We start from the raw sequence: 14,851 nt of genomic DNA, 5'->3' as shown, positions 1-14,851 counted from the left end.
GAAGTGTAGTCAGTTTTACGAGTCATGTGTATCCACTTTCATTTCATGGAAGCACTAGGCATTCACAAAGTAGTGTCTCCATGTTTTATGGGGGCAAGTGTCGTGTTTTATGTTGCAACCCATGACACTGAGACACTACTGAGTATTTGCTGGATATCCTCGTTGAGTTCAGCTTGTACAGATGTGTAATCTGCAGTAAGGTTAGAGGTTTATGTACCTGCTTTTAAAGCACAGGGAGTGGTGTTGACATCATAAGTTATATGATTGTATAGTGAGAGAATCCCTGCTAGAATCAAAAGATTATCCAAAATTATCCAAAAACACCTCGTATATGTGCAGGGTTTGTAACTACAAGAGAAATATGGACGAATTACCCTGAACAGGGTGCATGCAAGTACTGGTAGTTTTTTGTTTTTTTTTAGTTATTATTATTTAAGTTTAGCCCACACTAAAAGATTTTCAAAATCCTGACAGATTTTCAAAATCCTGACAGATTTTCAAAATGCTGTGTGTGACCAAGATGACACGCCATGCACTAAAGAATACCGTAAAAAAAGATTTTTCAAAGCAAAGTCTGGGAACGCGGGTAACCGAGGAAAATATCTCAAACTCAAATGCTGCTTGAGTGTAATCAAAGTTGGCGGACGATGGTGAAGTTAAAATAACCACAATTGGCTATTTCTGTTTCAAAATTCCCAATAAATAAAGAATAAAACAAATGTATTTGGATGAATTCTTAGAGATGGCATGACCAGGGACCTTCACACAGGGACTGTGTTTAAAAAAAAAAAAGAAAAACACACTGATGATCCCCTTCTTATTTTCCAGCTGTGCATTCTCAGTGATCCCACAAGGACTCGATATCCCCTGCAGGGAGTGTATGCATTCTCAAATCATTATGACATTCTGATTTCTGTAGATAGTTGCTACAACAAAACTTTAATGTGTCCCATCATTGACTGCATTTACATGCAGTAATAACCCCTTTGAATAACCCGAATTTGCTCATATTCTGGTTTTTAAAAACCTGAATATGAGCCCTGGGTTACTCCTTTTAAAACCCGAATATTTGGTCATGTAAACGCCAAACAAAATATCCCCATCAAACGGAACATGAATTTGTTTTCTGCGCATGCTCTGTTTGCAAGGAATCCTGGTCTTTTGAGTCCAGGAAGTTCTTATAAACACGGAGAAACACAAGACCAGGAGGAGACTAATCACTTCATAAATGTAATGAAGGATATGAACATTTCTGCATTTGTAGACGGTAGAAAGTACCGGGATAGCAAGATTTACAAGAAGGTGAGCGAAAAGTTGCGTGAAGCAGCATTTGTTTTGAATTTGGATACAGGAAGAAAAAGCGGAAATGACGGGAATTGCGTCATCACGTTCTCCGTGCGTCGCTGGTCTGATCGGGATATCCCGAATGATTAATTACCATGTATATGTATATATGTTTCAGTAACGGGAATATTAGCAATAACCCAAATTTTGACTGCATGTAAACGTAGTCACTGATTGCTTTAATCAGTCGGTGCTGAAAAATGATAAAACTTCAGCTCGGTTTTTTCCATACATTGCCAATTCTCATAGCACACATTTTTTTAGCCGCGTTACTACCTCCCAAGGTGAGCCAGGTCCGTAAAAGCGCCAGAACAAAACATTATGTCCCCCTACCTCAGTATGACGGGGGTTAAAAAACCCAGCAAATTACAGAGGTGGAACAAGCTGGCTGCGTGGACGAGAATAATGTCAGTTGGGAATTGTTGACTGAAATTTGTCAAAAATTTCATGTTTTGCAGATGTTGGTCTTTCGTGTCATTTGTGAAAATTATTACAGTTTATTTCTGTTTTCTGATTGGGGATCGTTGCCTTCCATGTAATGGTGTTACCAGGATTCCTGATCTTAAATATTCACCATGTTGGATAGTTATAATTTAAGGCCCCGTTTACACATAGCCGGGTATTTACAAAAACGGATAATTCCCCCTCTACGTTTTGAAAAATTCCATCGTTTATACAAGATCGTTTTCAAAATCTCTTCGTTTACACGAACCCGCATAAATATGCTGTTAAGGGGTGCTATGAGCAGCCAAACCTGCAGGGGGCAGTGTAACGAGAAGCGTAAAGTCATGCTAGCCAATCAGAGTCCTGGAAAAAAAACATCAACAAATGACACGTGTAAAGCGTTCTATTAATACATCCATGGTGTGAAGCCTGAATAATATGGTTCCGCGTTAAATCGACGGCGTAGCCTACGTACGGTGTGCGTCGCCGCGTACCCTACGCCGTAGGCTCTGCGTTGGTGTAACGCGGAACCATAAATCAGCCTGGACTGCCAGTTACTTCCAAGACGGAACGAGAGTCTTTCGTTTGTAGTGACAGAGAAGTGGAGTTACTTTTAAGTGTGACTTTAGAATATAAAACAGGTAAAATACAAGAAAATATTGGCGGTGGCCAAACAAATTGTAAACACAGGTCGCACACATGACGCCGGTGACGTTTCTGTTGCATAATGTGACGTTCTGAAGCTCCATGTTTTTGCTCCATGTAAACGGGGCCTAAGATTAGTGTTTTTATTCATTCCACACCATAAAAAAAGTGAGAAGACAATCTGTAAATCAATAAAAAATTACGTAGGATTGTCAGAAGGGGAGAACTGGGACCAAATTGGCTCCATTTATCTTGTAGCAAGAAAATGGCTTCGTTGAATTAATCAATTTTATGGTGTGAAAAAATAACTGAGGTCCAATGTGTAGGATTTAGTCGCAAATCCGGAAGATGTTCACATTGCCGCCAACTGAGCCCTCATGTCAGCCTCCCCTTCCAGCTGTCTAGAAGAAACTGTAGAGGCAACAAAAAGTTGGAACAGCCATCTCCAGAGTTGGTGTTTGGAGACAGAATACAACAGACGTCTGGTTATATGTATAAAGTGCTCACTCAACAAATACCAACCCGGGTCCTACCTTTATGCTAATGACAACATAGCTATGAGTATTGTATTGCATTTCTTGCAGTGGATTCTTCTTGATGTTAAACTTTGGAACTCTCAGATCACCTCAACAGTCTACAAAACAAAAGATATTGAAATTTCCCTGAAGACCAAATTCTAAAATGTGTGAATCTGCAACCAGTTAATGTTTGGCATATTTTTGATTATAATCAGTCAACTGCTGTGCTCATTCACCACTGGCCAAGGACTTGAGACTTCTGCCTTTCCAGTCTTTTGCCCCCTCGTAAGCCAAACCTTGCGATCTATCACTATCTCTGTGATGAAGCATATTGCTCTTTCAGTGCCGTAGCAGCTGTGTTGAACCAAATTCTTGGCTGCTTCCCACCTCCTACCTCATAGTTGACCTCATCCCCGCATGAAGGCTGTGCACTGTCAGTCAAGCTCGGGGACCAAAACTATCACTTCACGTGTATTGATATTGCATTGACCTGAAGGACACGGAGCTAGCCGCAGATTACCTCACTGGTAACAGTAGATGCATTGTGCTGAATTTTGCATGGTCACATTGACCTGGTTACTCGTTCATTATTCATGGCAGCGCTACGGACGCAGCAAAAAGAACACACGCGCATGCATTCATGTCCAAAGGACAGGGGCAAAGGGAGAGTTTTAAAGAGCATCAGGTAAAAGAGACAATGTGATTGATGCTGTTTGCTTCATTGCGTGAAACATAAGACCCATGTGACTACCTTACTTGTGTGTTCATGCCTCCATGTGCGTGTGTGAACTCAATCAGTCCTCGGGCATAGAAGGGTGCAGGAGTAATTCCGCACAGGAGACATAACACCACAACCATTAGTGGACCAGCTCACATAACCCAAGCGCTGGCAGCTGACAGACATGCGTAAACACATGGCACTGCTTCCCCATATTCAACGTGGCTTCAGTAGTCTATACACCAACCAACCCCCCCCCAACCAGGCCTCTTCTTTCTTTCGCTACACTTGGGCGGCTCACAAATATTTGCCATGGTCCTCTGCAAGCGCTCAGAAAGCAGGATTAATGGTAGTGTGTGCTGCACACCCAGGGTCAGACAAAGAGTCCCCATCTGGAGCTCCAACCCGTGACTGGGGAACAGAGGCTGCACACAGAGCCCGGTCAAGGCAGCCGAGGGAGGGGTATCCGTAGGCTCCCCTTCAGAAATGAGCAGGGCTCCTGGAGAGTCCTGAGGATGAATGAAGTGGGCGTCCGTGCTTTTGATGTGATGGGGAGGAAAAAGGTCCTGCACGCCGTCCTGGGCCTGGTGCCACGCCAAATGGATTAGATTTCCCCGTACCAGCTGATTAAACAGCCATATCTGCATACATCACTAGGCCCTGAGCCAGACAAAGGCAGCAGTCAGTGGGTAGATGAGCACTTTTAGCTTACGGCTCTGTAGCTTTCCCACAATGTAGAAATCCAGGTCTGTGTCTGTCACATTTTTTTTAATTTCTTAGACCTTCAGCAAATGCTACCTTCATATGAAGAGCAACGTTGTTTGATATTACACACTTGACTGTGACTCCATCGTCATTTGGAAATACAGATATAGTTGTGCTCGTACTTATTGAGCACCTCCGAACTGTAAGCACAGTAATCAAAATGTATTTTATAACTAAATCCAGATCATGTCATCAATATTAATGTAATTCAGTAACTCTGCGCTCCCGCTGACAAACAAGCAGACCACATGGAATCCCTGTTTCATATGCAGAACACTGTTGAGATGCTTACAGGATGTGGCATGAAGAGTCTCGGTGAGAGAAGTTTACAAAAATTAGTTCCAGTTGCGAAACAAATAACAGCGTGCAAGACATCTGGGGTCAGCAATGGTTAAGGAGGAAGACAGGTCCCACAGAAAGGGAAAGTTGGTTGGTCAGGTCTTACTCTTTCTAAACGCTGGCATGTTGAAGGGGGCGCTGTAAGATGGAGAAAGTTAGGCTTCATGGGCAAAAGCCAAAAGGTAACAACTGTCATAGACAAACGACGTAGTCATCTCTTTGTGATAACATTCTGTGGATAATGGAAACCAAACTAGAGTTTTGGGAAAGCTGTTTACAGGCAACGAATTGGAGCTCGTGAGGAAAACATTTCCCCTCGTTGTGGAAGCTCTGTCATGTTGTGGGACTGCGTCTGACTCTGGAGGCGTTGAATATATCTGACGGACCAGGGTGGCAGGTGTAACCTGGTTTCACACTAGGTATTTCAGATGAGCCTTCAGGTCCTTCCAGTGAAGTGAAGCACAGAGAATGTCTGAAACGCCATAAAGCTGGGAAGGAATGCTTTCCGCTGGACACCAATGCCCAACATGGTACTGTATAGCAATGTTTCCAGTGTTCATAATGCAAATAAAGACATTTCAAATTGTCGAAACCATCAAAAAGAGTTACTTGGTCCTTACTAGTTTTAAAATTAGGCACCTTAAAACCTCAGGTGACCAACGACACACACCATATTAGTATTGTAAAAGTTAAGTGTTTGGAAAAAGTAAGTATGAGCTTCCTCTTTGAGGATTTAGTAAGTTGCTGCTAAGGCTATTTCCTTGTTGGGATCAATAAACTACCAACATGTCCATCCATGTGATCACAAATGTTTAATTGATCCTCAGCAAGACAACCACCTCCATAAAATGAGATGTTCTTGTTCTACTGGTCTGGAGCATTTAGGAGTGTGTTAACACAATGCCAAGGAGGAAACATATCAGCAAAAATGTTGGAAGGAACTTCCAATGCTAATCATTTTCAGAAGGATTATAAAACCATTCCCACATAGGAGCGAATGTCCCAGCAAATTCACCCCATGGTCAGGTCATGCATATACTCCAGATGCCTCAGTTAGTATGTTAAATGTTAAGTCATGGCAGTATAATTAAGAAAAAGGAAAGCCTCTTCTGTTTGAATTTTAAAACCTTTGTCTTTTAAAGGAGCTTGAGGCAGGATTGAGGCAGGATTTATGAAAAAAATGCGTATACGTTTTAAGTTTTCTAGTAATAAGGTCAGATGAAGCGTTCCAAATCAAAACGAATGAGCCCTCTACCGTATCACTCCGTTGCCTTGAACAGGCTGTGTGCTGCAAAATGTGCTGCAATTCTGGGCCCGAATTTCCCGCGCTGTCCTGCGGATGTGACGTCACATGACGCTGCATGAGCGTTCTCCCGTGCCGGCTTCGCTGTTGGCTGCAGTACCCCCGACGGCCGTCGTGGCGCTAATGAGTCTCATTTCTTATTCTTGCCTCAAGCTCCTTTAATGCTACATTTTGACAGAATAAGGAGGTGCTCTTGTTGCACATTTCCACCAAGCAGTACAGTAGGTTTTTACAGTTAGATATGCAATTATTAGCATTTCCATCATTAAAAGTAATAAATTGTATGAAAATAGACGTATGGTTTTGTATAGCTTTGTGGCAACCTTCGGTTGTTTAAATTAAAACTGCATTTAGTTGATAGGTCAACAAAGGATGTCTAATAGAAAGGGGAAGCAGTGGTGTGGGTGGTACAGAAGGTCATCCAGTGATTCAAGGATTGGCAGTTTGAATCCCGCTCTCCTAGTCATCTGTCTTTGTGTCCTTGGGCAACACACGTCACCCTCCTCGCCTCCAGTGAGGGCATGGCTGGTGAGTGAATGTGTATGAATGTTCCGGTGGTGGTCGGAGAGGCCGTTGGCGGCGGGTCGGCTGCCACGTTTCCGTCAGCCTGCCCCAGGGCAGCTGTGGCTACACATGTAGTTTACCACCACCAAGTATGAATGAATAAAAGGCACCATTGTGAGCGCTTTGAGTGTCTTGAAAAGCACGATATAAATTTAATCCAAATCTAATCCATTATCAAAGATCAGCTTCTTGGTGCCAAGAAGAAAATACGATGTTCTGATTGTCCTCCCTTATTACTGCATGGGTATGTCTCGCTGTCGCATTACTAGAGTCATGTGGCCGACCTACTTAGCACCAGAAACACAAGCGAGATCATGACTTCCTGTTCCAAACTGTACCAACCCAAACTGAGCTCTGCCACTCAGTGGAAATGTGGCTTAAAAAAGAACACGCAACGGCTCTCTTACATTTGCAAAGTTGCAACACGACAAACAAAACCAACGTGGACATTTGTGGCCATAATGAACAAAGGAAATAAAAAAAGCAGAATGTTGCCACAAAAGCCCAAGGACAGCTGTTGGTTTGTAGATTTGTACTACTTGATGTTGCAAAAAGAAAAAAGGCTTATTTAGATTATGAGTCAATACTTATGTGGTGTTAAAAGACAGTTTTACCTCTCCTTATTCTTGCTTTTCAAGCATGTGGCTGCCTCTCATCGTATCGTTCAGCTGGGCCCCATCACCTTGTTAAAACCACTAGAAAATAATTTTATTGCTTTTATTTTTAGCACTGGGTATTTTTGGATGAACTGTTCTCGTGAGATTCCCCAGTTGGTCCTGTGCAGATGTGGCAGTGAAGCTCGGAGCGCTGTGTGACAGCTGCTGATAAAGACAGGAAACACGCACTGCCCTGCATGGGCTAATGGCCAATGGCTGTGCAGATAACGTTAATTGTCGAGATAGCTACTCAGCAAATAAATTACCATAAATTCTTAATTTTCTCCTCATCACTTATTATTCTGAGAGATTATAAACCCTATTTACAGAATAAAGTTTCCCCCAAAAGCTTATTAATGCAACCAGTGCTGTAACTCTGCTCCGTTCTGTTCAACTTTCCTTTAGCCATCATTTCCTGCCTTTTTCCCCACTTTATCTTGTCTGTGTTGTTTAGTGTAGCTGATAGCATCAAAATACTTTCCCTTCTTGTTTACAGACCCGTCACGTGACTGCTATTTTGTTCCTGCTTCTTACGCCTCGGCTTGTTTTCCTGCAGGCCCGGTGACGAGAAGCACCCCACTGTGACCGCCGACGGCACCGTGGACGACCTGGCCCAGGGCGTGGACATGATCCTCAGCCAGAGGAAGCAGTGAGCGCAGGGGCGTCACACCCAGAGGACCCTCCACTCCCGCTGTGACCTGCAGTCACCCAGTAGTGTTAACATATAGCTGCTTAAAAAAGGGGAAGGGGTGCTCCGCGTCCAGGTAATTCAACTAAAATGTCAAAACAGTACAAGAATTAACAAAACTATCCACATACAGCGTATCCTGTATAAACTATCACAACTCACCACTCTGTCAAACACGGGAGAGACCCAGATATCTGCTGCTTCACATTGTTAAACTGACCTCACTTAAGAATTTCCACAACTACAATTTAGCTCCGCGGGAGAAACGGTTGCGGATGCTTCAGAGCTGCGTTGTGTATCTGTCGAAAGCATGATTGGCGTTGATAAGATACCTCAAGCTGACACAAATGTGCCTGCACCCAGCTGCTGATTTACAGTTAGATGTGGAAAGCAATGCTGTGTATGTTCAGACGCTCTGCTGACGTTACAGGCTCCCATTCTTTGACTGGCTGCTGAACGTGAGGGCAGGTTTTCTTTTGCAGTCAAACTGCATTTGCACTATTGCTCACAAATGTAGATGTGTTATTTTAATATCAAAGTAAATGTTTGACTTTGATTGTTATGAATAAATCTACCTTACTAGCTTGTGTGAAAATGTGTGATATCTTCCTGAATTTTGCATGAAACATTTGTCACCAAAGAGCCGAAGGCCTCAAAGCACCGGAGCAAGTTGGGCCCCGGCTCCAGTTGAAACCGGAATTCATATCAGAGCCGCATTTGTTTCTCTGGAAATGGGAAGTGAGCTGTTCTGGGAGAGACGTGAATGCAGAACGCAGCCGAATTGTGATGAATTATGTGGGCGCTCGAGCTCTAGTTTCGCTCTCTGTAAACAAAAATGAAGCGGGCCCTCCATCATCACAGCGGAGAGTCGTGAATGTACGACTGCTTATCTTTTATTTACTTGACTCCGTGCCACCTCTGCTGGGAATTGTCCCGCCGTGGTAACATTGTCAAAAACCATTCATCACACATCTCTACTTTGAAGTGGGATAAAATGAGAGAAAACAAAATAAAAAAACATTTGCTTATTGGGTTTCGGTGTGCCAGCTGGATCGACGAGGCCTTTGGAAGTGGGGCGTTAAACAAACCGATTCTCAATCGCCGCCTCCGAGGTCCTGGTGTACCAAATACATTCACCAAGAACAAAAGCCCACGGCCAAATGATTCATCGAGGGCTTTCTGGTTCATTTCACTATTAACTGACACACAAGCGTGTATGTTATTGGGCAATTAGAGGTAATGAAATGCTGCACAGAGTTACGAAATTGTGTCTAAGCTGGTTACCAATCCTATTTCTGATTCGGAAATAAATATTAATGCTCACGACAAAGTGCTAGCAGCTGGTGCTCAGGTTTTCTAACAGCCTACACATTGTTTGACTCAGTGTTTTGTTCATTATGTTACTGCCTGTTGGCACCGTGTGCAGCTATTAAACATGTATTTGACTGCTCTCGAATGAATTTACTTGGCTTTAGCTGGGTTTTCCCCTCCCACCACCCCCCCTAGTTTATGGATGTGCATTTATCTGTGGGATTGAGGAAACAGTTTTCAGTGCCTGAGGCGCACACATGACCCAGAGCGGCTTGGCTTGTTAACCACGCCTCAGTCCTGCCCGAGGTCATCAGCCCAACTTCACACGCTTTACAAATTAGCAGCAGTTTACCAGCGCTGGCCGCCCCGGCAGGTAAAAAACGGTGACACGTCGCTCCCGGGCGTGCAGCACATTGATTCTTGCGCTGTCGCCGCAGACTGCGTGGGGCAAGATTACCGTTCAGATAAAAGTGATGACCTCATTTCCACGAGGCACGTCTGGACGCGTGTGATCCCTGCTGCCAGGGGGCATATTGACAGACTGTCAAATCTTTGAGCAGTCGAGGCTGTTGAAAGTGATTTGTTCGCCAGTTTGTGACCTTTGTACTTTTTCTCACATCACAAGTCGCTTGCAGTTGCAAGATCTGACTGCAGTTAACCTCGCCGTTGACGTGCGTAAAAGTGCACTGCAGTGCACTTGATGGCGGCTCTCAGGTTTTTTAACTTCTCCACCGTGAAAACTGTGGTTTCTTCACATAAACTGTGGCACTTTTAGAACACCTCAATTACAGCCTCAGATTTGGCAACAGACTAAGGCCGTGTTGGTTTGTTTACCGTCTTATACTTTAAACCAGTGGTCCTCAACCTTTTTTCCTTGGAGCCCCCCCTACTTGTGTCTAAGACCAGCCGGGCCCCCAGACACGTACGTACTAGCACCAATAGAGTAAAGTGATTCGTTACAAACCTTTAATTGAAAGAATGACCATTAATTATGTTTTTTTTTTATACATTTCTCTTTGGTTTACCCTGTACTTTGTTTTTCTCACCTTCCTTTTGTGTCACCAATGTATAAAATACGCACAAAAAATAATTGCAAGGACATAAAATAATTTCTGAAAAATGTCTCTTTTAATATGAGAGCATTTTTTAACATTTTTCCTTTAACAACCTGTCGGAGTAGTAGTATGATTAAATGTTGAATAATGATATAATAATACGTTTTTAAGTTTTTATCCTGATAAATAACTTTTTTAAACTATTTTAAAATGACCAAAATATATTTCTAAGTGGGTTTATACAGACTTGGATTACAGTATTCCATTAGGTGTGTTATTATGATTTTTTATTTATTTAACATGCGCAAATATAATTTTGACAACTGCATATCCTCAAAGCAGACAAAGTTTCGCGCCCCCCCAGAGATCTCTGGCGCCCCCCCAGGGGGGGGCCGGACCCCAGGTTGGGAGACACTGCTTTAAGAGGGCGTTACCATTTACAAATAAATAACTATGTAACCGACAGTCGCAGACCAAAGAAATCAAATTGTTTTTTGCTTTTCTACTCTGTTTAAATTCAGCTGGTTGCCTCATCTGAGTCTCTGGGATCCTGGATTTGGCCTTCATTTTTACAATGTTTTAAACGCTAAAAGGAAACAAAAAGTACAATTTGAACTCATCATTTTTCCAGTTCTGTTCTTTTCTCTCGCCATTGTCCCTCCCAATAATTTTACCTGATTTTAAACCCTTTTTTTTTCCCTCCTGCATGATTACGACTGTCTACGAGAGTTTCTCCACCCTTCCTTCCATGAGCATTAAGATGATGACGTCATTTTCATTTAACATAATTGACACCTCAGGGATGCCGAGCCGCTGGGACCGAGTGGAGGTCACGGCTCAACATTTAAAATCCAGTCCAGATTTAATTTAGAGTGGCAGCGCAGACGTGGCGGCCTGTCGCAGTGGACCTGATCATGATGTCTTTCTTCGTATCCTCCTAAGATGTTCTGCTGATTCCTGAGAGCTTTTTTCCTACACCGGTCTGAGTCCTGTTCATTATAACGGATTTACACCCGCAATTCTTTTTAACATATCTAATCTTGAGTATCCAATTCTCACTGAAACGGATCTGACTCACTACGAGACTGATGCATCTATGTTCCTAACTTCACAAACTGTGTGTGGTGGGACCAAAAGAGCGAGATTGCGGATGCAAGTGGTTAAAATTGAGTTTTCTCTGCAAAGTGGCTGAACATCAGAGATGTGATGAGAAGTTCAGACGTCCAGGACAGACCTGGGGTAAATCTAAATAAAGCTAAATATTTTTTCTTCTATAAATTTATAGAAAAAAAAAACAAAAAAAGAGAAGAAAGAAGCCAGATCCCGTCCTCTGCTTAAAGTACTTTCCATGTGACCCAAACCCAGATAAACAGGTGAAGGGGCAGATGGGTAGATGGATGACGAATAACCATGACAACAGGAAAATGGTTCCCATGAGGCAGCAAGTTAAGCCTGTCTCTTTACTATTTAGATTTGTCCTTTCATGAGTTGTACTTTTAAAAATGTAATTTCTCTTGATTTTCCTGAAGGTACTTACACAATTAAAGATTTTCTTTTAGAAAAGAAATGTACAACTAACTTTTTTGTGTGTGTTTTAGATCAATTATGGTATTAAAACAACAAAAAAAGTCCCCTTTTTCAGGAATGAGGCTTTCCCTGAGATCGTAACATGCATCCTTGCAGTTTCTCTGCCCTCGCTGCCGGAGTACGTCTGAGCCAACATTCATAAACGTTTGTGTGTCATCTGTTTGACTTTGGCTCCGCTTACGCAGCGCACACACTGCTGCCCTTATAACACACCTGCATTCGCCCACCTTAACAACTGCCAGCTGTGTGCTACCTTGAACTTTCATCGTCGCTCATTTGGCTCTTCCTGTTTGACAGGAAATGGCGGGTCAGCTGACCAGACGGGGCTGCACACCTGCAGCCCCAAACGCACCGTTATCCGTGGAAACGTGTTCGTGTTTTTACAGCAGCTAGTCATTTGTCCCTCCCTCCCTCCCACCCGTGTGTGTGTGTCGAGCGCCGGCCAATGCGGCGAGGCCAAGCCACATGCTTTCCACACATTTCGTCGCCCTCCTTTTTCTCGTAGGCAACCGTGCCAGCGGTGCGGGAAGGCTTTTAAACTTCAAAAGTCATCAGGTTTGGAGCCAAAGCATGAATTTCATCCCTCTCTGTGCTGCCCCAAACCTTACCTCAGAACCCCCTCCCTCCTCCTTCCCTCCCACCTCCTCTTACAGTCTTAACAAGCAATCTGAGAAGCGTCTCGGTTCAAACACAGAGCGGTCTGTACTCCGCTAATGTGGCCGCAGTCGTCACAGCCCCCCCCCCCCCCAGGGGACATGACCCCTTCTCAACTGCCCACTAAAGCCTCTGAGGCTTGGCTTTCGAGACACAAAGCATGCCCCCACGATGCCATTCTGCAGCATGCGCGTATGTATATTGCAGGCAAAGTGGTGGTCATATGTCACCGTGCAGCCTAAACGGTCTGAGGGCTCACAGGCTCCTTCGATTTTATAACCATGTCTGATGAGGGTTTTCCCTGTGAGGGTGTCGGGTTTTTTTGTGTTTTTTTTATTTTGCAAAAGTAAAAAAAAAAAAAAGAAAAAGGATTGAGTGCTCACACCTTAGATCCTGCAGCCATCTTTGGTCTTAATCAGCTTTAGTTTTATAGGTACATTGGTTGCAATTGCTAAAACATTGCTTTCCACTTTCACCACATTTGACCTCCCGAGCTAGAACCGTAACGGCCGCTATTTAGTTCTCGTCACGAACGATTAAACTTACTTTGCACGTGTGTACACACAAACAATAGCATCCCAGGAACAACTGCTTGGACACTACGGGTCATCTGCAGCGCAGAGCGCGTAGTGAGAGATGAGCCGTCATTAGAGGAGAGAGGACCGTGCATAACGTCCAATGACAGTGACCACCACCATGTTGTGTTGTTGCCAGCGGAGAATGAGGTTGGGGGGGCGTGGGGGGGGCAACCCGTCCTGTTGTTTGCCTATCTTCTCTCTGAACACAGCCTCCTTTCACTTCTGTCACTCCGCTGATTAAAGGGTGGGGGCCCTCGGCGTGCCGGCCTGCTGCACAGCACGCTCAGCGAGGGCCCAGTTTGCCCATTTACCCAGGTCTCCACCATGCGAGGGGCCTGCGTGCACAGCGTGAATGTGACCTCAAGATTCTCTTATGACGACGGTATAATCCTCTACAAGAGTGTGCACTCAGCTTTCAGGCGATTTGAAGTCCCAGCGGATGTGCTTTGTGTGGTATTTGAGCCTTGACAACAGCATATCGAGCAGTTTTCAAATTACTCAGCTGGTCTGTAAGTGGCATTTAACACAGTCAAAGAATGGCAAGCATCATAATGAGTGTAAATGTGTGAAAAAAACAGAAGGGGGGGGCATGCAATCGTAACGGAAAAGTGAATCAGAAAGCTGACAACGGCATAAAAACGACGCACCAGAGCCAAGCAAGGGGGAAGCAGACAAACTGAGCAGCAACAGCCCTGACACATGGCCCACATTTGCAGCCGCCTCCCACGTCACTGTGCTCCTCAGAGAAAAAGCCCCTTTTGTTTCCCGAAGCGTGGAGGGAGGGAGGTCTCCGGGGTGAACCGTCGCTCGGCTCCTCCGCTCCACCCCGCCGTCAGAAAAAAAAAATAAAATCAAGAAAGAAGAAAGGGGACCGGACTTCCCACCCCTGCCCGGCGTCCTCCCCTCACTCGCTCCCCGCTTCAGCACACAAACACAGGCCCATCAGTGGAACCACTGCCACTGCTGCGATTGTCATTTCCTGCAACTTAATTGGGTCAGTCCTGCATTGTTGCATTAAAGCCATTACCAACAATGACTTAGCTTGTTTGTGCATGTTCTCTGCCAGCAGTCGCGAAATAATTCTGTCAGATTGAATAAAAGTGACAATACAAGAAGAAGTCACAACTTCAAAATGTGCGATTTTCAAAAAATCAGCAAAAATGTGTAAAAGAAACGGGAGCTTAGTGGTAAGGTTGAAGTTCTCACCACCAAAACCTGCCCATTGTGAAAGTTTGCCCAGACAGGTTGCCAAACCTTACAAGAATGTAAGCCAGCAAAAGAATTTACTCATGCTCACTCCCATCCTCTGTTTGACTTACTAAATGGCTGAGCTGCGTAGTTGTTATGCTCCAAAAGCTCAAGGAGACATGAAGCAGAACGCCTAGGCCGGCTTTTACCAGCAGGGACACTTAAAGGAGACCTATTATGAAAAACAAGTTTTCTCTTGCTTTAACATATATAAAGTGGTCTCCCCTCAGCCTGCCAACTCAGAGAAGGAGGAAAGCAACCAAATTCTGCAGTGTCTGTACAGCCGCCCGGATGAGCCATCCAGTGTGATGTGGATCTACGAGCCGTTCAGATTCTACTCCTGTCGTGACGTATCGAAAACTCCGCCGGCCGGAGCTTCCGCCATTTTCTACGCGTCATTCAGGCAGCCAATCAGCACAGAGCCTCATTATCAT

The 14,851-nt window shown here is 44.2% G+C and overlaps 1 protein-coding gene across 1 annotated transcript in view; it reads left to right on the top strand.

Moving 5' to 3' along the window:
* Positions 1–8,566, top strand: part of lhpp (phospholysine phosphohistidine inorganic pyrophosphate phosphatase) — a 40,228-nt gene extending 31,662 nt beyond the window's left edge. Inside the window, exon 7 of the mRNA XM_061707764.1 lies at positions 7,853–8,566. Within this exon, the coding sequence (XP_061563748.1) occupies positions 7,853–7,949 (97 nt within the window). The 3' untranslated portion in view covers positions 7,950–8,566. The remainder of the gene's footprint in view (positions 1–7,852) is intronic.
* Positions 8,567–14,851: the final 6,285 nt, after the last annotated feature.

The sequence above is a fragment of the Cololabis saira genome, chromosome 19 (assembly GCF_033807715.1).
Source record: "Cololabis saira isolate AMF1-May2022 chromosome 19, fColSai1.1, whole genome shotgun sequence".
Lineage (NCBI taxonomy): Eukaryota > Metazoa > Chordata > Actinopteri > Beloniformes > Belonidae > Cololabis > Cololabis saira.
Note: the sequence above shows the minus strand (reverse complement) of the source record. Positions and strands in the feature narration are given on the sequence as shown.